At 37.6% G+C, this 24,814-nt stretch overlaps 1 protein-coding gene across 1 annotated transcript; it reads right to left on the bottom strand.

Annotated features, from left to right (window-relative positions):
• Positions 1–1,426: 1,426 nt before the first annotated feature.
• On the bottom strand, positions 1,427–19,504 carry SPINK13 (serine peptidase inhibitor Kazal type 13). Its single transcript, NM_001171844.1, is given in 5 exon segments — positions 1,427–1,636; positions 5,864–5,991; positions 13,950–13,987; positions 18,177–18,279; positions 19,428–19,504. Coding segments are annotated over 4 exon segments (285 nt in total). The 5' UTR covers positions 18,247–18,279; positions 19,428–19,504; the 3' UTR covers positions 1,427–1,587.
• Positions 19,505–24,814: the final 5,310 nt, after the last annotated feature.

Raw genomic sequence — 24,814 nt, 5'->3', positions numbered from 1 at the left:
CCGGGTGTGCTGGCGGGCGCCAGTAGTCCCAGCTACTCGGGAGGCTGTGGCAGGAGAGTGGCATGAACCCAGGAGGCGGAGCTTGCAGTGAGCCGAGATTGCGCCTCTGCTCTCCAGTCTGGGTGACAGAGCGAGACTCCATCCCCCCTCCCAAAAACAACAAAAACAAAAACAAAAACAAATAATTTAGGCATGGCATGGCTGGAGACAGAAAATCAGTGCCATCAGAATATATTTTCCCTGTATCTCTTGTTTCTGTTTCCTCTGCTCTTTAACTTCATTCTTAAAGGGGCTCCCATTTGTTCTTACAAGATTGCTGCCTGTGGCTCTGAGAAAACACATCCCAGGAAAAAAGAGTGACAATCTTTCTCTTAGGATTTCTAGGTAAGGAGCAGAATATCAATGGATCTGTTTTAGGTCATGTGCTGATTCCTGCACTAGTGTCTGTGACCAAGGGACTTCCATCTGTAGATGTGCATAGGCCCAGATTATGTGTTCCACCCCAGATCATGATGAAGTTAACACAAATGAAGACACAACCTTGAGGGTAAGGTTAATCACAAAAAGATAATTGAATGTTAGTTTCTAGAATATGGATGGCTGGTTATAGAAACATCAGCAAAAGATGTCTACTCTATTTGATTTTTTCACTCCTTAGTTCCCATACTAGCTACTAACAACACTCATTGTTGCTACAATATTTCTCCTTTCTGATGTAAACCTATAGTGGATTTTCAAATCCCAATCTTGCTAACAAATGAAGGAGCCATAGTGTATTTCATCAGGATCTTCAATATATATATAAGGCTAGATACCAGTAAAGTGGATGACTTACTCTTTTGCATAAACAAAACAGTAAGTGGAATCAAGAAAAATTTAAAGCCACTATGGCCAGAGACACTGATAGTGAATGTGACCCAAAATTATAGTTAATCAGTGGCAAAATTGAGGGCAAAATTCATGTCTCCTTATTTCCATACCAGCGTCCTTTCTTTCTTTGAGTAGGAATCATCCAGTAGCCTAATACTCCTCCTCTCTCCATGGTCTTTTACTTCTCCAACCATAGAAAGTATAACATCCATTTGCAAATGGTAAAAAACAGCAGTAGGCCTGGGTAACTCAGTGATTCCTTCCTTTGGACTTTGTCTTTTGTAGGAAGGATATTTTCTCTTTTGCTCCATGTCTTTTAATTATATTAATGGGGTAGGGTTTAATTCTGCAGATAGGCCTGCAATTGGTGGTAAGTATAATTTTGGGTAACAAGATATAACAAGATACAACAAGATATAACAGTTGGGTTAACAAGCCCAACTGGTGAAGATAATTTAAACTACCCAAAATGGGAGGAAGATGACTTAAAACAATCAATACATAGAAATGAATATCAGCTCTTTTGTTGTTTATTTGTAATAAATGTGATATTTGGTTCTTGTTAGTTTGATTCCTTTATTTTTGTCTCCCATTTTGTTCGACATTTAAGTACAGCATAGGGATGTTATTTAATTTACATCCTCACACTCCAAAAGAAATACTTTTCTGAATTAAGTAGAAAAAAAGAATAAGCAAGTGTAGGTCCTCTGTTATCCATTAATCACATTTTCCATATTTTTCAAATTCTATATGAAAACCAAATTCCCTAAAGAGAAGAGAAAAAAAAAAGCAGATTAGTATCATAAGGAAAGTGAACATTGGTATTGAATGTACTTTTCCTTATCTTCTAAAAGAGGTCCTGAGAAGGGAGCTGCTTTTAAATTCCCTTTACATTCTTCATTTTTCTTGGTTACCACTATAGTTTGTACATTCTTTCTCCATGTCTTGATTATTCAAAAGGTGTCCTATGACATTTTTTATGTAGAGTTTTTCATCCCCTAACCCATTCCCATCTCAATACCTTTCAGTTCAACATAGAAATACCAGATTTTCTTTTTTTTTTTTTTTTTTTTTTACCAAGAGGTAAAAGATAACCACAGCAATAATGCTATGCATAATTCACACAGTTTGCTCTGTGCTCAAATTTTTCACTGTTTTCACACTGTCTATTGATTGTAGTCTATTCCCCTTCCTTGGGCATTTATGTTTCACAGAAGACTAACCTCTTATTTTCCATCTTTACATATTACCATTCTCTAAATACATAATATTTCTTTCAGCATCATATTTGTATTACATCTCTAAAGACACTGCACACTTTCTTGATTCCAAGTGTTTTCCCAAACAGTTGGCACTGTGTAGATTGAACAATCCTTTTTCTTTTTTGTGTTCCATTTCTTTAAAACTCCTTTAGCCCTCTCGTTCTTCAAGAGACTTCCCACACCAACCCCTATAATCAGGCTCACCTTTGATATATATCTAATGCACTCATTTGGTTCAAGAATGGCAAACATAAATGCTTGGAGCCTAGTGGGTAATATAAATAAGTGATGTGAACCACTTCCATTACAAAAGAGAGAGGAAGAACTATGGTTGTTTGGAACATGTGATCTCCATTTGAACAGGGAGCTACTATGAGGCAGTTGAGGCTTATTTATTGCCTGATAAATCCTTGCTTAGTATCACTAAGCAAGTTTGAAATCTGTATTTGTGGGTAAATTCTATCAATGATTTCAAAACTTATTAAAACATCATTTTTTCCAACAAAACCAAGGTTGCTTTCTATTCTCATCAACTTTGTATGCATATGTTCTTTTTGCCAAATAAGACCACAAGCTTTTGAAGAGTATGGACTGTTTCATGTAATGTTCTCTTTTCTTAGCATATATTACCAGAGTGCTAGACTGAGTAGGCTTGAGGGATTCATTAAGGATAGTGAATATGACTTTATAAATTCTGGCCAAGTCTTGGATTCATCATTATTTTTCAAAGATTTTACATTGTTTACAAGTGGCAGATCTCTCTGAGAGCAGTGAGTCCAATTTGCCAGGGCCTTTTCCTCAAAACACTGCCAAGAGCAGAGACCAAGGAATTACCCTTCTCCTCCCATCACTCAAAAGAGCATTAGGACTATTCTTCTTGCCCCAAGATATAGAAATGGCATGGAAATTAAGTTTACACATTCAGGTCATATGGAGAATTAAGCAAATATGCATGTCACTGCACCATTCCTGCCATTGGAATTAATTTTCTGTGTTCCAGAATAAGATATGTTTGATATGAACTGTGCTCATATTGGCTACAATGTTACTGAACAGTTTTTAACTATTTTAACCACCAGAGCTCTTCATTTATTCTTAGACTGAGAAATAAAAACTAGAGTGGTCACAGTACATCTCTCAGAGTTACAAGGTAGATAGGAAGGAAAGAAGGAAAGAGGGAGAGAGAGAGGGAGGGAGGGAGGAAGGAAGGAAGGAAGGAAGGAAGGAAGGAAGGAAGGAATTACTACACCAGGAATTATTACCAACTTCTGGAGGATGACTTAGAAGCCCAAGGAAGGATGGAAGAAAGTAGGAAGGAAAAATGGAAGGAAGGAAGGAAGGAAGGAAGGAAGGAAGGAAGGAAGGAAGGAAGGAAGGAAGGAAGGGGAAGGGAAGGAGGGAGGGAGGGAGAAAGGAAATGGATGGAGGGAGGGAGGGAGAAAGGAAACAGATGGAGGGAGGGAGGGAGGAAGGAAGGAAGGAAAGAAGGAAGGAAGGAGGGAAGGAAAGGGAGGGAGGAAAGAAGGAAGCAAGGGAAGGCAGGAAGGTTTCAGATAACCTTTAAGTTAACTGAAAGGAAAGGGAGGGAGGGAGGGAGGAAGGAAGGAAGGAAGGAAGGAAGGAAGGAAGGAAGGAAGGAAGGAAGGAAGGAAGGAAGGAAAGGGAGGGAGGGAGGGAGGAAAGAAGGAAGCAAGGAAGGCAGGAAGGAAAGGAAGAAAGGAAGGAAGGAAGGAGGGAAGGAATTGATGAAGGAAGACAGGAAGGAAGAGAGGAAGGAAAGGAAGGGAGAGAGGAAGGAAGGAAAGAAGGGATTGTTTCTTTAACCTCTTCCCCGTTTTTGCCAAAGATATCTGAGGCCTGATATTTGAGCTGCTAACACTGCTCTGTGAGGTTATGGCCTCCTCACATTTCCTAGGTGAGCCTGAAAGGAATCTCAGAATGATCTTTGTGGGAAGTTGTGAAGTAATAGTCCAGCAGATCAAGGCCCACACTGCGTGTCTGCCTCATTCTATGTGATTTTCCAAAGGCCAGGGCATTATGAGGGAGACCCTCTTACACTGCTCTTTTTAGTAGTGTGTGTACAAACACCACAGAGTATTACAGAAATATTACATGGAAGAGCTACAAAGACATTTCCAAGTCTCTTTTCTGACTATCTCATTCCTAAGAAACCAACAGTAACCACATTAGGAAGGAAGGATAATGTAACTTAATTATTCTATATAGTCTGGTAACACTCCTGAATTCTAGCTCATCTTTGAATGAGAACAGTAGCGCCATTAGTAGAGACCTGGTTAACTTACATTTATACATTTACATTCTTTTTCGTTAAAGGACATTTCAATTATCCTCTGAAATGGAATAATCCTCATGGAAGGGCAACATGATACTAGAAGCTCATGAGGATTATTTTCAAAGAAAGCTGTGCAGAAGAGTTGGCTCAGCAGGCTTGGCATGCTCAAACCAGCTCCTGGCAGATAACCTACAAGCCCTTGGAATATTCTGTGCAATAGGGTATGTGTGTATATCTAGGACCTGGGTCTGCCAAAGAGTTTATGCTTGCCATGAAATTTATAATGAACACCTGTTGTTGTTTACCTAGGGTCCTGAACCAGTCTATGCCAATTTGATCTCTGGCTGGGCAGGAGCTGGAGATTAAGTATTTAAGATCAGCCATGTAGGTGTTCTGTGCCTACTTGACTAACCCCCATTAAACAGTCTGAACACCACATCTTGGGTGAGCTTCCCTGGTAAGCAATGCTTCATGTGTGTTGTCATGGTAGCAGCAATGCTTCATGTGTGTTGTCATGGTAGCAGGGAGAATTAGGTATCACTTCTGTGAGTCCACTGGGAGAAGACAGCTGGAAACTTGTGCCTGCTCTCTCGGGGACTCCACCTCATGCATCTTTGGTCTTTGCTGATTTTAGTTTGTATCCTTTCATTGTAATAAACAGTTACCATGAATATAACAGCTCTTCTGAGTTTTATGAGTCCTCCTGAATCCTCAAACCTGAAGATAGTCTTGGGGATCCCCAACAGAGAACATCTCACAGGTCATGAAGAAGTTAACTGACAAGATGCAGGACTAATTTGTGAAAACAATTTTGAATGGAGCTAAATATATATTATAAGGAATATTATTGATTCTTTAGTCTAAATTTCCTACTGAATTTATTTGAAAGGCAAAAACAATATGAAAAGTTGACCGTCAATTTTTATACATGTGAGAACACAAAACCCCTTTGCTACTTGTGTGTGTATCTATACCTGCATCTATGTTTATACCTTTGTCTGTGTCTATAGCTGCATCTGCATCTGCATCTTTTTCTATGCCTCTTAATAGCTACCAAACACTGATAGGTGCTATTCATAGGTTTGTCAATGTGACGTATAAAAAAAGTTGAGTTTTAAAAAAAATAACTAGATTTCCATTCATTCCTTGAATATAATCTATAGATTACTCACAAATATAATCTCTGTACAGTTCTCCCAAAACATTATGTAAGCCTTTTTTCTTTTTTAAATGATTCAACTTTGAATATTAACTAAATTCTAGGAGACTTTCTTTCTTCACTCTGTCTGTAGTCTGTCCCCAGTTTTTGTAAATAATACAGGCTATTTTTTTTTAGAAAAAGTATGCATCAGTAAAACCCAATTCCTTGACTAAGTTTCTTTGAAATTTCCGTGAAGAAGTAGAGGCAAAAAGTAATGGCAGTTTATTCTGTACTTACCACTGCTCCACACAAAAGTAACACTCATTCTGGAAAGTGCGGCCATTTGAGGCACAAACAGGTGCTATTACATCAGGGCAGTCTACATCGTAAAATGGTTCCGGTGGCTGATACATTTTACATGGGGGCTGCAAGTACATGATACCATAAAATAACAAATAATAGATTCTCTTCCATCTATTTCTTCCTGTCACTTCTGCCCAACTTAAAAATAATATTAAATCATAACAGTCAATTAATCTTATCAAGGATTCCCTGTGCTGTGGTCTTCTGTCAGGCCAGTTTCTTTTTCTGATTGTAGTGTCTCCACCCATCTTATCATCTCTTCAAGTCATAACCATTTTAATATTCCTGTTTAACCTTGAATGCAAAGTTTTCACTTAGCCTTCATGTTTCAGTTCCAGTAGGAAGTTTATGAGTGGAGATACGTATGTGTTTGTTAACTTCTAGAGGACAGCCCTCAAGTGTCATTGGTCAGAATAAGGATTTTGTGTTAAAACTTATTAAAACTCTCAGGCAAGATGGCTGAATAGGAACAGCTCTGGTCTGCAGCTCCCAATGAGACCAATGCAGAGGTGGGTGATTTCTGCATTTCCAACTGAGGTACCTGACGCATCTCACTGGGACTGGTTAGATAGTGGGTACAGCCCACAGAGGGTGAACAGAAGCAGAGTGGGGCGTCACCTCACCTGGGAGGTGCAAGGGGTCAGGGAACTCCCTCCCCTAGCCAAGGGAAGCCATGAGAGACTGTGCTGTGAAGGACAGTGCTATCCAGCCCAGATACTATGCTTTTCCCACAGTCTTCGCAACCTGCAGACCAGGAGATTCCCTTGGGTGCCTACCGCACCAGGGCCCTGGGTTTCAAGCACAAAACTGGGTGTCTGTTTGGGCAGACACTGAGCTAACTGCAGGAGTTTTTTCAACCCCAGAGGTGCCTGGAACGCCAGCGAGACAGAACTGTTCACTCCTGTGGAAAGGGGGCTGAAGTCAGGGAGCCGAGTGGTCTTGCTCAGCAGGTCCCATCCCCACAGACCCCAGCAAGCTAAGATCCACCAGCTTGAAATTGTCGGTGACAGCACAGCAGTCTGAAGTTTACCTGGGACACTCAAGCTTGGTGGGGGGAGGGGCGTCCGCTATTACTGAGGCTTGAGTAGGCGGTTTTCCCCTCACAATGTAAACAAAGCCGCTGGGAAGTTCAGACTGGGTGGAGCCCACTGCAGCTCAGCAAAGCTGCTGTAGCCAGATGGCCTCTCTAGATTTCTCCTCCCTGGGCAGGGCATCACTAACAAAAAGGCAGCAGCCCCAGTCAGGGGCTTATAGATAAAACCCCCATCTCCCTAGAACAGAGCCCCTGGGGGAAGGGGCTGCTGTGGGTGCATCTTCAGCAGACTTAAAGGTTCCTGCTTGCTGGCTCTAGAAAGAGCAGTGAATCTCCCAGCACAGTGCTTGAGCTCAGCTAAGGGATAGACTGCCTCCTCAAGTGAGTCCCTGACCCCCGTGCCTCCTGATGGGGAGACACCTCCCAGCAGGGGTCTACAGACACCTCCAAGAAGAGAGTTCTGGCTGGCATCTGGCGGGTGCCACTCTGGGACAAAGTTTCTGGAGGAAGGAGCAGGCAGCAATCTTTACTGTTCTGCAGCCTCTACTGGTGATAAGCAGACAAACAGGGGCTGGAGTGGACCTCCAGCAAACTCCAGCAGACCTGCAGAAGAGGGGCCTGACTGTTAGAAGGCAAACTAACAAATGGAAAGCAATAGTATCAACATCAAACAAAAGGATGACCATGCAAAAACTCGATCTGAAGGTCTCCAACATCAAAGACCAAAGGTAGATAAATCCATGAAGATGAGGAAAAATCAGCCCAAAAAGGCTTAAAATTTCAAAACTCAGAAGGCCTCTTCCCCTCCAAAGGATCACAACTCCTTGGCAGCAAGGAAACAAAACTGGATGGAAAATGAGTTTGACAAATTGACAGAAGTAGGCTTCAGAAGGTGGGTAATAGCAAACTCCTGTGAGTCAAAGGAGTGTGTTCTAACCCAATGCAAGAAAGCTAAGAACCTTGATAAAAGGTTACAGGAACTGCTAACTAGCATAACCAGTTTAGAGAAGAACATAAATGACCTGATGAAGATGAAAAACACAGCATGAGAACTTCATGAAGCATACATAAGTATCAATAGCCAAATCAATTAGCAAACAAAAGGATATCAGAAATTGAAGATCAACTTAATGAAAGAAAGTATGAAGACAAGATTAGAGAAAAAATGATGAAAAGGAATTAACAAAGCCTTCAAGAAATATGGGACTATGTGAAAAGACCAAACCTACGTTTGACTGGTATACCTGAAAGTGATGGGGAGAATGGAACCAAGTTGGAAAACACACTTCAGGATAATATCCAGGAGAACTTCCCCAACCTAGCAAGACAGACCAACATTCAAATTTGGGATAAACGGAGAACACCACAAAGATACTCCTGAAGAAGAGCAACCCCAAGAGACATAATTTTCAGATTCACCAAGGTTGAAATGAAGGAAAAAATGTTAAGGGCAGCCAGAGAGAAAGGTCGGATTACCCACAAAAAGAAGCCCATCAAACTAACAGTGAATCTCTCTGCAGAAACTCTACAAGCCAGAAGAGAGTGGGAGTCAATGTTCAACATTCTTAAAGAAAAGAACTTTCAACCCAGAATTTCATATCCAGCCAAACTAAGCTTCATAAGGGAAGGAGAAATAAAATCCTTCACAGACAAGCAAATACTAGGGATTTTGTCACCACCAGGCCTGCCTTACAAGAGCTCCTGAGGGAAGCACTAAACATGGGAAGGAAAAACTGGTATTAGCCACTGCAAAAACATACCAAAATGTAAAGACTGTCAACACTATGAAGAAACTGCATCAACTAATGGGCAAAATAACTAGTTAGCATAATAATGACAGGATCAGATTTACATATAACAATATTAACCTTAAATGTAAATGGGCGAAATGCCCCAATTAAAAGACACAGACTGGCAAATTGGATAAAGAGTCAAGACCCATCAGTGTGCTGTATCCAGGAGACCCATCTCATGTGCAAAGACACACATAGACTCAAAATAAAGGGATGGCGGAAGATTTACCAAGCAAATGGAAAGCAAAAAAAAAGTAAGGGTTGCAATTCTAGTCTCTGATAAAACAGACTTTAAACCAACAAACACAAAAAGAGACAAAGAAGGCCATTACATAATGGTAAAGGGATCAATGCAACAAGAAGAGCTAACTATCCTAAATATATATGCACCCAATATAGGAGCACCCAGATTCATAAAGCAAGTTCTTAGAGACCTGCAAGGGGACTTACACTCCCACACAATAATAGTGGGAGACTTTAACACCCCAATGGCAGATAGATTGATGATACAGAAAATTAACAAGGATATTCAGGACCTGAACTCAGTTCTGGACCAAGTGGACCTAATAGACATCTACAGAACTTTCCACCCCAAATCAACAAAATATATATTCTTCTCAGCACCATATCACACGTATTCTAAAATTGAACACATTATTGGAAGTAAAACACTCCTCAGCAAATGCAAAAGAAGGGAAATCATAACAAACAGCCTCTCAGACCACAGTGCAATCAAATTATAACTCAGGATTAAGAAACTCACTCAAAACTGCACAACTACACGGAAACAGAACAACCTGCTCCTGAATGGCTACTGGGTCAATAACAAAATTAAGGTAAAAATGAAGATATTCTTTGAAACTGATGAGAACAAAGACACAACGTAACAGAATCTATGGGATACAGCTAAAGCAGTGTTTACAGGGAAATTTATAGCAATAAATGCCCACAGGAGAAAGTGGGAAAGATCTAAAATTGACACCTTAACATCACAATTATAAGAACTAGAGAAGCAAGAACAGACAAATTCAAAAGCTAGCAGAAGACAAGAAATAACTAAGATCAGAGCAGAACTGAAGGTGATAGAGACTCAAAAACCCCTTCAAAAAATCAATGAATCTAGGAGCTGGTTTTTTGAAAACAGCCTGCTAGCCAGACAAAGAAGAAAAGAGAGAAGAATGAAATAGACACAATAAAAAATGATAAAGGGATATCACCACCAATCCCACAGAAATACAAACTACAATCAGAGAATACTATAAACACCTCTATGCAAATAAAGTAGAAAATCTAGAAGAAATGGATAAATTCCTGGATACATACATCCTCCCAAGACTAAACCAGGAAGAAGTCGAATCCCTAAATAGACCAATAACAAGTCCTGAAATAGAGGCAGTAATTAATAGCCTACCAACCAAAAAAAGCCCAGAACCAGATGGATTCACAGCTGAATTCTACCAGAGGTACAAAGAGGAGCTGATACCATTCCTTCTGAAACTGTTCCAAACAATAGAAAAAGAGGGACTCCTCCCTAACTCATTTTATGAGTCAGCATCATCCTGATACCAAAACCTGGCAGAGACACAAGAAGAAAAGAAAATTTCATGCCAAGATCCCTGATGAACATGGATATGAAAATCCTCAATAAAATACTGGCAAACCGAATCCAGCAGCCCATCAAAAAGCTTACCCACCATGATCAAGTTGGCTTCATCCTTGCGATGCAAGGTTCGTTTAACATATGCAAATCAATAAACACAATCCATCACATAAACAAAACCAATGACAAAAACCACATGATTATCTCAATAGGGGCAGAAAAGACCTTCAATAAAATTCAAAACCCCTTCATGCTAAAAACACTCAATAAACTAGGTATTGATTGAATGTATCTCAAAATAATAAGAACTATTTATGAAAAACCCATTGCCAATATCATACTAAATGGGCAAAAGCTGGAAGCATTCCCTTTGAAAACCAGCACAAGGCAAGGATGTCCTCTTTCACCACTCCTATTCAACATAGTATTAGAAGTTCTGACCAGGGCATTAAGGCAAGAGAAAGAAATAAAGGGTATTCAAATAGGAAGAGAGGAAGTCAAATTATCTCTGCTTGCAGATGATATGATCATACATTTAGAAAATTACATCACCTCAGCCCAAAAATTCCTTAGGTTGATAAGCAACTTCAGCAAAGTCTCAGGATACAAAATCAATGTGCAAAAATCATAAGCATTCCTATACACCGATAATAGACAAACAGAGTGCCAAATCATGAGTGAACTCCCATTCACAATTGCTACAAAGAGAATAAAATACCTAGGAATACAACTTACAAGGGATGTGAAGGACCGCTTCAAGGAGAACTACAAACCACTGCTCAAGGAAGTAAGAGAGAATACAAACAAATGGAAAAACATCCTATGCTCATGGATAGGAAGAATCAATATTGTGAAAATGGCAATACTGCCCAAAGTAATTTATAGATTCAATGCTATTCCCATCAAGCTACCATAGACTTTCTTCACATAATTAGAAAAAAAATACTTTAAATTTCATAAGGAACCAAAAAAGAGCCCATATAGCCAAGACAATTTTAAGCAAAAAGAACAAAGCTAGAGGCATCATACTACCTGACTTCAAACTATACTATAAGGCAACAGTAACCAAAACAGCTATATAGACCAATGGAACAGAACAGAGGTCTCAGAAATAACATCACACATCCACAACCATCTGATCTTTGACAAATTTGACAAAAACAAGCAATGGGGAAAGGATTCCCTATTTAATAAATGGTGTTGGGAAAACTGTCTAACCATATGCCAAAAACTGAAACTGGATCCCTTCCTTACACTTCAAACAAAAATTAACTCAAGATGGATTAACGATTTAAATGCAAGACCTAAAACCATAAATTCCCTAGAAGAAAACCTAGGCAATACCATTCAGGACACAGGCATGGGCAAATACTTCATGACTAAAAAACACCAAAAGCAATTGAGAACAGAAGCCAAAATTGACAAATGGGATCTAATTAAACTAAAGAGCTTCTGCACAGCAAAATAAACTATCATCAGAGTGAACAGGCAACCTACAGAATGGGAGAGAATTTTTGCAATCTATCCATCTGACAAAGGGTTAATATCCAGAATCTACAAGGAACTTAAACAAATTTACAAGTGAAAAACAACCTCATCAAAAAGTAGGCAAAGGATATGAACAGACATTTTTCAAAAGAAGACATTTTTCAAAAGAAGACATTTATGTGCCAACAAACATATGAAAAAAAACTCACCATCACTGGTCATCAGAGAAATGCAAATCAAAACCACAAGGAGATACCATCTCACACCAGTTAGAATGGCAATCATTAAAAAGTCAGGAAACAGGCCGGGTGCGGTGGCTCACGCCTGTAATCCCAGCACTTTGGGAGGCCGAGATGGGCGGATTAACAGGTCAGGAGATAGAGATAATCCTGGCTAACATGGTGAAACCCCATCTCTACTAAAAAATACAAAAAAAATTAGCTGAGCATGGTGGCGGGTGCCTGTAGTCCCAGCTACTCGGGAGGCTGAGGCAGGAGAATGGTGTGAACCTGGGAGGTGGTGCTTGCAGTAAGCCGAGAATGCGCCACTGCTCTTCAGCCTGGGTGACAGAGTGAGACTCTGTCAAAAAAAAAAAAAAAAAGAAAAAGAAAAAGAAAAAGTGTCAGGAAACAACAGATGCTGGAGAGGATGTGGAGAAATAGGAATGCTTTTACACTGTTGGTGGGAGTGTAAATTAGTTCAACCATTGTGGAGGACAATGTGGCAAATCCTCAAGGATCTAGAACTAGTAATACTATTTGACATAGCAATCTCTTTACTGGGTATATACCCAAAGGATTATAAATCATTCTACTATAAAAACACATGCACACATATGTTTATTGTAGCACTATTCACAATAGCAGAGACTTGGAACCAACTCAAATGCCCATCAATGATAGACTGGATAAAGAAAATGTGGCACATATACACCATGGAATACTATGCAGCCATGAAAAAGAATGAGTTCATGTCCTTTGCAGGGACATGTGTGGAGCTGGAAACCATCATTCTCAGCAAATTAACACAGGAACAGAAAACCAAGCACTACATATTCTCACTCATAAGTAGGAGTTGAATAACGAGAACACATGAACACAGGGAGGGGAACATTACACACTGGGGCCTGTTGTGGGAATGGGGACAAGGGGAGGAATAGCATTAAGAGAAATACCTAATGTAGATGATGGGTTGATGGGTGCGGCAAACCAACACTGCACATGTATACCTAGGTAGCAAACCTGTATGTTCTGCACATGTATCCCAAAACTTATTAAAACTGAGAATAAACCCTGTATTTACCACTGTTTAGCTTTGTGAGTTTGAACACATGGAAGGTATTATTTTACTTAATGCTCAGAGATATATTTACTCAATATTTTATTTGACTATAAAGATATTTATTTTACTAAAATATTATATTTTAGTAAATATGGCACATATACACCTCCCTGTGTTCATGTGTTCTCATTATTCAACTCCCACTTATGAGTGGGAATACGTGGTGTTTGGTTTTCTGTTCCTGTGTTAATTTGCTGAGAATGATGGTTTCCAGCTCCATACATGTCTCTGCAAAGGACATGAACTCATTCTTTTTCATGGCTGCATAATATTCCATGGTGTATATGTACCACATAGTAAAGCTTGTGCTACATGGAGACAATCTAATTCTGGAGAGGTCTATGTGCAAGGTCACATAGAATGCTTCCATTCTGCTTTACCTCCATGAAGATTTATTTATTTATTTATAGACAGGGTTTCACTCTGTTGCCCAGGCTGGAGTGCAGTGGTGCCATTATGGCTTACTGCAGTTTCCAACTCCTGGCCTCAAGTGACCCTCCCAACTCAACCTCCCATGTAGCTGGCTATAGGCTTGCCCCACCACACCTGGCTAATTTTTGTATTTTTTTAGACTCAAGATCTTGCTATGTTGCTCTGGCTGACCTTGATCTCCTGGGCTCAAGTGATCCTCCCGCCTCAGCCTCCCTAAGTTCTGGAATTACAGGCATGAGCCACTATGCCTGACTTTCCATGAAGTTTTAGATCTCATGTCAAGAGCGTGATTAGACTAGAATTACGATCTAGAACTGTGAATTTTAAACTTACCTTAGGCCATTTAGTGAAGTCGTGTTTTTTGAAAATTGCTGCAAATAAAGAACAAACACAGTAAGTTAAAGGAAATAGTTCTCCATGGGATATCATATCACCTATTGAAGTCACTGACTGAATAACGTAATTTCTCATTTACAAAAATGTATACAAAATAATTTTAATAACAATAGAATTTGCAGTAACATTCCTTTTAAAATTACTTTATCCATTTATTCTTTCTTTTTCACAGTCTTGATTTTATTTATAAATTTGCTGTGTCAGTAAGGAAAGAGTAAAAACTGTTTGAGGTTGTATATATAATTTACAAATAATTTTATTTATTTATTTTCACTTTTGTTGGCTTTAGCTTCCTCTTCACTGCAATTGGGTTAATTACATGCATTTTTAAAATTTAGAAAATAAATATGATATAGTAAGTAATGTATCAGGCCAGTTCCTACCAAGATGCCGAATTAAAGTGGACACAGGGATGATAAGAAAACTGAGGGAGTTCGCTGGCTTTCAGGATACTGACTTTATGGGGTGCTTGTATGAGGGTTGCTGGTGTTGCCTGGGATAGAGGGTTACTAGCTGCCCGTGGGAAAATGAAATAAGAAAGTACTTATTGTATTTTGGTCTTACTTATCTGTCACTGTTAAGTGATATTTAAAATATAGTTAGAATTTTCAAAAGTTAAGAGGAAAATTCTGCATGATATTTAGAAATCTTCCCACAAAGAAAAGACTACCAACCTTTTGAGGAATAGGTCTTGCTGATTACATGTACCCTCTTTCAGAGAACAAAAAAGATAGAATGCTTTTATCTACTTCTGAAAGGTCAGAATATTTTTACGACAAAGGTAACTGGATATAGTTACAAGAAAAAAAAATAAAGGTCTTCATCTAGTAAAAATGAAACAAAATTACATGTATATACTGCACATCATGCATAAGAATTAATTCCAGATGAATCAGGATCTAAACATAAAAAATAAAACTATATAATAATTAAAATGACATAATTTTTTAATTATAATGATTCATTAATCTAAATACAATAACAGAAAACACAGATGCATGTTTTTACTTAAAAATTAAAACAACTTCCTGGCAAAAAATAAACATATACAATCTAAAAAGATTTTTGATAAAGTTCTTAATATAAAGAACTCATTAAAATTGAGGGAAGAATAAAACAAGAAACCTAACTGAAGAACAGACAATATACATGCAAATATAATTTACACAAGTATACATACTCAAAAAGATACAGAAATGAGCCTTGAATCTCTAAAGGAAATTCAGCCTTACTCATGCTAAGAAAAATGCTAATTAAAACTATATGGAAATACCATTTATCACCGATCAGATTAGCTGTTGAGAAAGAGGTTCCTGGTGGGAATCCAAATGGGAAGAATGTTTATGAAGTAAAATTTCACAATATTGAACAAAACTATATTTGCATTTACAGAATTCTTATTCCATGCTTTTGCAAAATGTGAGCCTACAAATTAGAATTCAATGTATAAATGACTTTTTTGTCTTCAGAGTAAGAGTATATAGTTCAGCTAATAGACTCAAAGATAAGTTGGGTTAGTTCCATTCCTCCCATTTTGGTGTAAACATATTTTTCTTTTAAAATATGGCTTACTTAATTTGTTAAAGACAGACCTGAAGTTTCGGTACTTGTGATTTCTGGTGTGGATCCTGAGAACAGGAAGTATTGGCATCCTAAAGGTCTGACATTTGCATAACAGATTGGCATAAAGATAAAAAATAGATCAGTGAAAAGGATAGAGTCCAGAAATATAGGCATCTAAGAAGTTCAAAAATACACACTTCTGTGGACAAGTGCTTTTTGGCAAAGGTGAAAGAACAATTTAGTGGAAAAAGAATCATCCTTTCCACAAATCACACTAAAACAACTGGGCTTCTGGAAGGAAAACAAAAAAAGAATCTCAATTTATATATTGCACTATCATCTGAAACATTTTTTATTATCTAATATTTTTTAAATTTTAGTTTTCTAATGAAAAGTTATTAGTTCATGCAGCAACTTTGGAGAACCATCTGGCATTATCTTCTGGTATAGAAAATTCACACACATTGTAGCATAGCAACTCTACTCTTAGATACATACCTAAGAGAAACGCTTGTTCATGTGCATCAAAAAACATGTGTAAGAATATTTCTACCAGCTCTGCCCTTAACATCATAAATTTGTAAGTAAACCAAATGTCCATCAACAGAAGAGTAATGAAATTAGGGTATAGTCGCACGTTGGGATATTATTCATTGGTGTGATATTATTCATCGATGAAACTAAATGAACAACTGCACACATGAATATGTATAAATTTAAACAGTAGGTAGGAAAAAGCAAATCTCAAAAGATGAAAAGATTCTCTTATGTAATATTGAATTAAAAAGTCCTAATAATAGGCAGGGCATGGTGGCTCACGCCTGTAATTCCAGCACTTTGGGAGGTTGAGGTGGGCGGATCACGAGGTCAGGAGATTGAGACCATCCTGGCTAACACGGTGAAACCCCGTCTCTACTAAAAATACAATAAAATTAGCCGGGCATGGTGGCGGGCGCCTGTAGTCCCAGCTACACGGGAGGCTGAGGCAGGAGAACGGCGTGAACCCAGGAGGCGGAGCTTGCAGTGAGATCGCACCACTGCACTCCAGCCTGGGCGACAGAAAGAGAGACTCCGTCTCCAAAAAAAAAAAAAAAAAAAAAAAAGTTGTATATGACAAGTTATATAAATGTTACATAAATGTTAAAATAATTATAAAAATATATTTTCCATGATGTGTATAAATAAAAGACTATATTAAAAATAAGAGCACGAGAAGAATGGACATAAGATTTAGAATGACTGAAACTGAAGTAAGAATTTTGGGAAAAAATAAATTAAAAAAAGATGTAGAAGTGTGTTTTTATTGGATGAAGATAGACAAGAGAATTGGATCACTGAATACTACATTATTGGATTTGAGCTTTTGTTGGTAGTCTAGAGTTTTGCAGGAATTATATATTCATGGTGCTTTTTGATTGAACCCAATGGAATTTATTGAACCAAGTATTGTGATTAATCCAATTCTATCCAACTGAGGCATATTTAAAATAATAAAGTATATTACAGAGAACCTACACACAGCAGGCAATCAATTGATAATAGCTACATTTTTAAACATTCATTTATTGAGCATTTACTTTGTATCATGTATTTAAGGATGATCTGGAAATGCAAACATGAGGTTGTACTGTCTGCTTTACTAATTTGTAACTGATTTGCAGGTGTACTATTTTCTTATTGCTGTTGTAATGAATTGTCACAAATGTAGTGACTTAAAACAACACAAATTTATTCTCTTACAATTCTGGAGGTTAGAAGTCCTAAAGTCAAGATGTCAGCAGTGATGCATTCCTCCTGGAGTTTCTAGGGAAGAATTAATTTCCTTACCTTTTCTAGCTTCTACAGGCTGTCTGAGTTCCTTGGCCCATGGCCCTTTTACTGCACCATTCTAACTTCTTCTTCCATTGTCACATCTTCTCTGACTTCGGCCCTCCTGCCTCCCTCTGATAAGAATCCTTGTGATTATATTGTTCCACCTGAGTAATCCAGTATTAGTTTTCAATCTTAGGATCCTTAACTAAATTACATCTGCAAAGTCCCCTGTGCCATGCAAGGCAACATATTCACAGGTTCAAGTGATTAGGACTTGGACATTTTGGGGAGGCATTATTCCCTCTATAATCAGCAGGTAACATAGGTTTTGTTTTTATACATTCATGATTTTTACTATTGAACTCTAAAGACACATGTCAACCAAACATCAATCACAGAAATAGCTTTTATTTTTCATTGGCTTATTTTTCATTTTCATATTTATCATATCACTTATCATATTTGAAAGCCATAAGAAAATGCATCATTTTTTCTAGGAAAAAATAACAATTGTAGTGTATATTGCTTACAATAAAAAAATCACAATTTTCTCTGCTCTAGAGGATTTCTTTTGGATCGACAGAATAGACACGAAGTTGTGACTCCACCATGTAGAAAACAAGTTTGATTTTTCTATTTAAGAATATATATTTTAATTATACCCAATTTGGACTACACTGGCTTACATTTCAGCAAAATATTCCCATAAAAGTCAAAAATTACTCGTTTTCTTTCCTATAACTTTAAGAAAATCAGAGTTTATCTCCCAAAACCTCTTAGGTTACTCACCTGAGGAAACCATATGTGTCAAAGTAGAGGATATCAGGAAAAATATAATCTTGTGGGGAAAGGCAGCCATTTGATCTCATATGGCACTCTTCTTTGATAAGGCCTGTGAACATGCCCAAGATTCTTTGTTTTTAGTTTCCTGCACAGCTAGCTTTTCCAATGTGAGAGAACGCAATACCCTGTGGTGATACCATTCCCGTACACTTGCCCTGGTGGTTCTTATATTGACATGGTCTCCAGGAACTCAGGCCTGAGACCCCTTTTTCTTTCAAGAGGAAAATGAAAAACATAAAAACATGACTTTTTTTTTTTTCTGCCAAAACCTAGCTGACAATCACAGTTCTGGCCTGGGAGAAAAATTAACCTCAAGATTCATCAGCGTTGACTCAAATTCTATCACCTATACATAGGTTCACCCTACAATTATTTAATTATCTCACAGTTAATTACCTAAGCTACTGCCTTCTTATTAGTGAACACAAACATTTAAAGAATTCATAAGAATTCTGAGGTAACAGGTGTAAACTGAGGGCTGTCCTGTACAGTCTTGGACCTATCACCCTATAACATGTGATTCCCTGGGATGGACCACTTTCTCCCACATTTAAGCCCTTTATTTCCCAGCTAAATTTCTCTTTGCCAGGTCAGTCACATGGGCTCAAATATAAAGAATGGGTTAAAAATGGAATCGTTGGTTATGCTTAATAAAAATTGTGTATACCTTCCCTGATGGAAGAATCAGGAAAAAAAAAAATGTGACTTATGACCTTGAATTGAGTGAGATGCTAGAAATCACAGAATTTGGAGTTAGATGGGAGTTCAGATTCTTGGTTTAACGTCTCTGAGAATTGTAGGCCTCAGAAAGTATGAACTTCATAGGATATTGAAAGAATCAACTGGTATTAATATAAGCAGAGTTTAAACATATTAAATTGATAATTTGTTTAGCCCAACTTTTCTTTGCTGTGAGTGAAATATTTAGGCCCAGGGAGAAGATACCTTCCCAGTCCATTTCCTTAACTTGCTCACGCCCTATTCTATCCATTCTGTCTGCTTTCAAAATTGTAGCGAGGCATATAGAGAAATGAAGGAGAATCGTAAATAAGCATGACATTTTCTCCACTTTAATATGCAGAGGAAACAAAAGGAGGGTATTAGAGGGAAAAGAGGGAAATGCACTGACAGAGAGGAAAGCTGAAGAGACCCCACCACTGACTTAGACTAAGGAGAGAGAAATCAAAGAGTAGTTACCTGGATGAGGTGGCTGAAGATGGGCCTGCTCTTGTCACTTTGGGTGTCACAACTAGCCTTCAGAAGAGCTGCTGTTCCAGAAGTCTGTAGCCAAGGACATGCAGCAGTGGGGGCTGACTCATTGCATAGCTGAGTGACCAATTGCTTGGCATGAGTTTACTCTAATGGCTCTTTCTGAGTTTGATCCCTCTCCTGAACCACCCCCTCTGATGTGTCTTGTTCCAGCAGGAAGAGACAGACCTGGAGGTTCTGTACTTGTGATTTCTGGTTGTGGATCTTGAGAACAAGAAGTACTGGGATCCTAAAGTTCTGACATTTGCAAAGCAGATTAATGACCTACCACATTCCAGATCATTTGGTGATTGTGTGTGTGTGTGTGTCTGTGTGTGTGTGTGTGTGTGTGCGCGCGCACCAATTTCAAGGTGGTTCCAGCCTTTCTAGTCTTCTCTGACCCTTATTCTCAGAAGTCACACCTGTTCTGTCTTTCTAGGATATAATGTTTGTTTTTCTATTAGCCTGGGTAACTCCCCAACCAATAAGGTTTGCAATATCCAAGCCTCCTAATTTCTCTACTTATTAGCTTATATGACGCTTCAGCATAAGCAAGCCTAAAAACTTGCCATTATCTGGAAAAGTTCTATTTCACAGGCTTTAAACTCTCCTAGAGTAGTTAGTGCTCTTTTATGGCTTTGTGTTCCCGTACTAGCTTGAATTCCATAGTCTGTCATTAATATTTAGCTCCTTGACATGTCCATCCTCTCTTGATGTCCTGTTCTCTATTTTTCCTTCTTTCTTCCAAGTTGGGATAAATTCAGCTTCTTATTTTCCTGCTCCAGACCTTGGTTGTGGAGAAAGATAGAAAAAGTTCCATACAGGGGACTCTGTGATCCTGATAACATCATTATTTACCTAAACTCTTTAGACTCCAGTGAAAGCTTCTTATTTAATGTCATTTTCCTACCTTATGCCACCTGTCCCATACCATTTTCTTTGTTTTATGCAATTTGTTTCCACTATCTGATCCCATTCCACCCATATGACTTTGAGTGGAAAACTTCATCTCTTAGTTACTGAGTAAACAAGCTTCAGGATGAACAAGCCCTGTCCACTATTTTCCTTTTACTTTAAAATTCTGGAATTTTTATGATCTACCTTTTTTCCCTCTGTTTTTATTCTTCACTCCATATCAACTTACTGAGGGATCTACACCTTCATTCATTCTTTTCATTCTGTCGGCACCTGGCTATGGAGTTTACATTTCTCATCATATTTATTCCTCGTAACAATCCTATGAGGTATATACCACTGAGTCTTGTATAAGAGAAAAAGAAACTGAGATAGGGATAACTCAAAGGGATAATTCATTTGCTGAAGCTACCAACTAGCTACTAACCATGCTACAATGGACAGAGATGACATTCATGCCAAAGGCCATGTTCACTTGCTTTCTCTACATTTGCTCTAAATTTAGAAAAAATAATCTCTTCAATTTATCCTCCAACAGTCTTCTTAGAACCCTACCAGGGATGTCTTGTATAACACGTTTCACCTTTCTGGTAAAAAAAAAAATAAAAATAAAAATAAAAGTACCCCTCTTCCTTTCATTAAATCTTGCTTTTCCCAAAGCCAGTGCTTTTAATCTCTTCAAAATACTGCCTTTTAATTAATTAGAATATAGGCTCTATGAAGGAAAAGGCCTTGCCTATATCTGTTAATAATTTTTACCTTGTAATCACAGTGAAGAGCATTGAATTTGCCACAAGGTAAGTATTCAGTAAATAGATATAAGAAGAAATAGAGTAGTCCACCCATCCTTTTTTAATTAGGTTGTTTACTGTGTTCTTGGATATTTTTAAAAATGTGTTTTCACAGATGACATTGTATCTAGTCCACCAAAAATAAAAATAAAAAAACAAAAAACACCTAATTTTGATTAAGGAGTCACATATATTTTGGAAAAGTAACATTTTTATAATGCAGCTCCTTTATACGTGAATATGATGGGCCTTCTTTTTGACTTGCAGGGTAGTTTATCCGTTTTATTTATATACAGATATTACCTCAATGGTGGACACAAAACTAAATACAAATCTGATCTTGTTGCCCTACTCAAGTCCTCCATTGGCTCTTCATTGCTTATATTATGGTACTATTATTTATGGTAATAATACTTGGGTATGAAGAAAGTAACATTTTACTTTGCGTAACTGAAATCAACTTGTTCATTTTACTTAAGGATAAAGTTACCCTCTTTTTTCCCCCGAATTGAAACACACACAATATTCCTTGCATACTTTTCATGTATGCAATGTTGCTTCCCTTCACCCTCATTATTTCTAGTGTTTTTATGCACATATATTGATTATAATGTTTAACCATTAGTAACTGTTCTTTTACAGAGAAAATGAGAAAGTAGATTGTTGTGATTTATCTGTCATATATAATGATTTTATAGCAGATTAGCAAATTTTATAAATATGCTGTAATAGTGAAATTTTTCAATGTAGAAAAAGATCATGTTTAGTAATTAATATTAATATTTCTATAAAAATTATAAGCCAAAATTATGTAAGCTCAAATTTAGGTTTAGCAATGAATGTTTTAGTAGTTTCTTAGCTAGAAATGATCTACGTATTTAATAAATATCCATTATGTAACATAACTTTCAACATTTATTCATGTATCTATTGGCCATTTATGTGTCTTCTTTTAAGAAATCTCTATTCAAGTCCTTTGCCCACTGTTCAGTTGGTTTATTGTTTTCTTGCTATTGATGTGTTTGAGTTCCTAGTATATTTCAAGTTTTAGTCCCTTATCAGATATATGATTTGCAAATATTTTCTCTCATTCCATGTCACTTCACTCTTTTTTTTTTTTTTTTTTTTTTTTCTCTGTGCAAAGCTTTTTAGTTTGGTATTATCCCATTTGTCTATTTTTGCTTTGGCTGCTTGTGATTTGGGGGTCATATCTAAGAAATTATTATTGTCCAGATCAATGTTACTGAGCTCTTTCTTCCCTCTCTGTTTTCTTCTAGTAGTTTTAGTTTTTGGTATTACATTTAAGTATTTAAAGAATTTTGAGTTGGCTCTTGTATAGGGGATGAGCTAAGGATCCACTTTCATTTCTGTGCATGTGAATGTCTAGTTTTCCCAGCACCATTTATTGAAAAGACTGTTCTTTCCCCATTGTAGATTCTTGGCACCTTTGTTGAAAATCACATATGTGTGGGTTTATTTCTGGGCTGTCTATCCTATCCGTTGTTTAGTGTGTCTACTTTTATAGTAGTTCCATGCTGTTTTGATTACTATAGCTTTGTAATATATTTTAAAATTTAATAGCATGGCTCCTCTAGCTTTGTTCTCTTAGATCAAGATTGCTTTGGCTCTTTGAGGTTTCTGTTACTCTATATGAATTTTAGATTTTTTTTTCTACTTCTGTGAAGAATGACATTGGAAGGTTGATAGGGATTGCTTTGCATCTGTAGATTGATTTGGGTACTAAGGATATTGCAACAATATTAATTCTTCGAATCTATGAACATGGGACATTTTTTCATTTACTTGTGTTTAATTTTGTTCATCAATGCTTTATAGTTTTCAGTATACTTATCTTACACTTCTTTGGTTAAACTTACTCTTTGGTATTTTATTATTTGTTTTATGCTATTGTTAGTGAGATTATCTTAGTTTATTTTGTGCTGCTATAACAAAGTACCTGAAATAAATTATAAAGAAAATAATTTATTCTCTAATGGTACTAGAGGCTGGGGAGTCTAAGATCAAGGTACTAGCATCTAATGTGGGCTTTCTTACTCCTTCTACATCCTCACATGGCAGAAGGTGTATGTGTAAAAGTAAATGAACCCATTCCCTGAAGCCCATTTTATCATGGCAATAATCCATTCATGAGGACAAAACCCTCATAACCTAAATACCTCCCAAAAGGCCACACTTCTCAGCATGGTTACATTGGGAATTAAGTTTTCTACACAGAGTTTGGAGGACACATTCAGACCATGACAAGGATTATTTTCTTGATTTACTTTTTAAACAGTTTGTTGTTAGTATACAGAAACACTACTGATTTTATATGTTGACTTTGTATCCTGCACCCAACTTTACTGAATTTGTTTATCAGTTTTAACTTTTTTTTTTTTTGATGAAGTCTTCAGGGATTCTATATATATGATAATGTCATTAGCAAACAGAGACAATTTTACTTTTTCCTCTCCTATTTGGGTGACTTTTATTTCTTTTCCTTGCTTAATTTTCCAGCTAGGGCTTCCAGTACTACACCGAAAAGAAATGGTTAAAGTGAGTATCGTATCTTGTTCCTGATCTCAGAAGAAAAGCTTTCAGTTTTCACCATTGAGTACAATGTTAGCTGAAAACACAATCATCACTAAAAAATGTTGTTAGCATAATTACTCACTTTGATTAAAATCAGATTTATAAGTTTTATAATATTAAACATCTAGCAAATATAATATTAGCTTATTTGGCTAGGAAACCCAAGTAGAATAAAATGTATGTCTCCATTATACTTCATGCTGGCAACTCAGTCACATATCTGCTTTTATTTAGCCAATGCTATCAAATCTGTCTTATTTATCAAAGATTTACACAAATTATATACCCTTGATAAACATTTGGATTAGTTAGTAAATTTCTGGGAGTTTTAAGGAGGTGCTTATTTTTTTGTAAGCCTATTAGCATAGAATTCTTTATAAGAGATTGATATAGTTTGGCTGTGTTCCCACCCAAATCTCATCTCGAACTGTAACTCTCATAATTTCCTCATGTTGTGGGAGGGACCCAGTGGGAGATAATTGAATCATGGGGGTGGTTTCCCCCAGACTGTTAACGTGGTAGTGAATAAGTCTCATGAGAGCTGATGGTTTTATAAGGGGAAACCCCTTTCACTTGGCTCTCACTCTTTCTCTTTGCCTGCCGCCATCCATGTGAGACATGCCTTTCACCTTCAACCATGATTGTGAGGCCTCCCCAACCACGTGGAACTGTGAGTCCATTAAACCTTTCTTTTGTAAATTGCCCAGTCTTGAGTATGTCTTTATCAGCAGTATGAAAATGGACTAATACAGAGATTTTATAAATTAATATGACAATACCAGGCCGGGCATGGTGGCTCACGTCTGTAATCCCAGCACTTTGGGAGGCCAAGGCAGGTGGATCACGAGGTCAAGAGATCAAGGCCATCCTGACCAACATGGTGAAACCCCACCGCTACCAAAAATACAAAAAATTAGGTGGGCGTGGTGGTGCGTGCCTGTAGTCTCAGCTACTCGGGAGGCTGAGGCAGGAGGATTGCTTGAACCCAGGAGGCAAAGGTTGGCAGTGAGCCGAGATCGTACCACTGCACTCCAGCCT

Source organism: Macaca mulatta, chromosome 6 (assembly GCF_049350105.2).
Source record: "Macaca mulatta isolate MMU2019108-1 chromosome 6, T2T-MMU8v2.0, whole genome shotgun sequence".
NCBI classification, from domain to species: domain Eukaryota; kingdom Metazoa; phylum Chordata; class Mammalia; order Primates; family Cercopithecidae; genus Macaca; species Macaca mulatta.
This window is presented reverse-complemented; position numbering and strand designations above follow the sequence as displayed.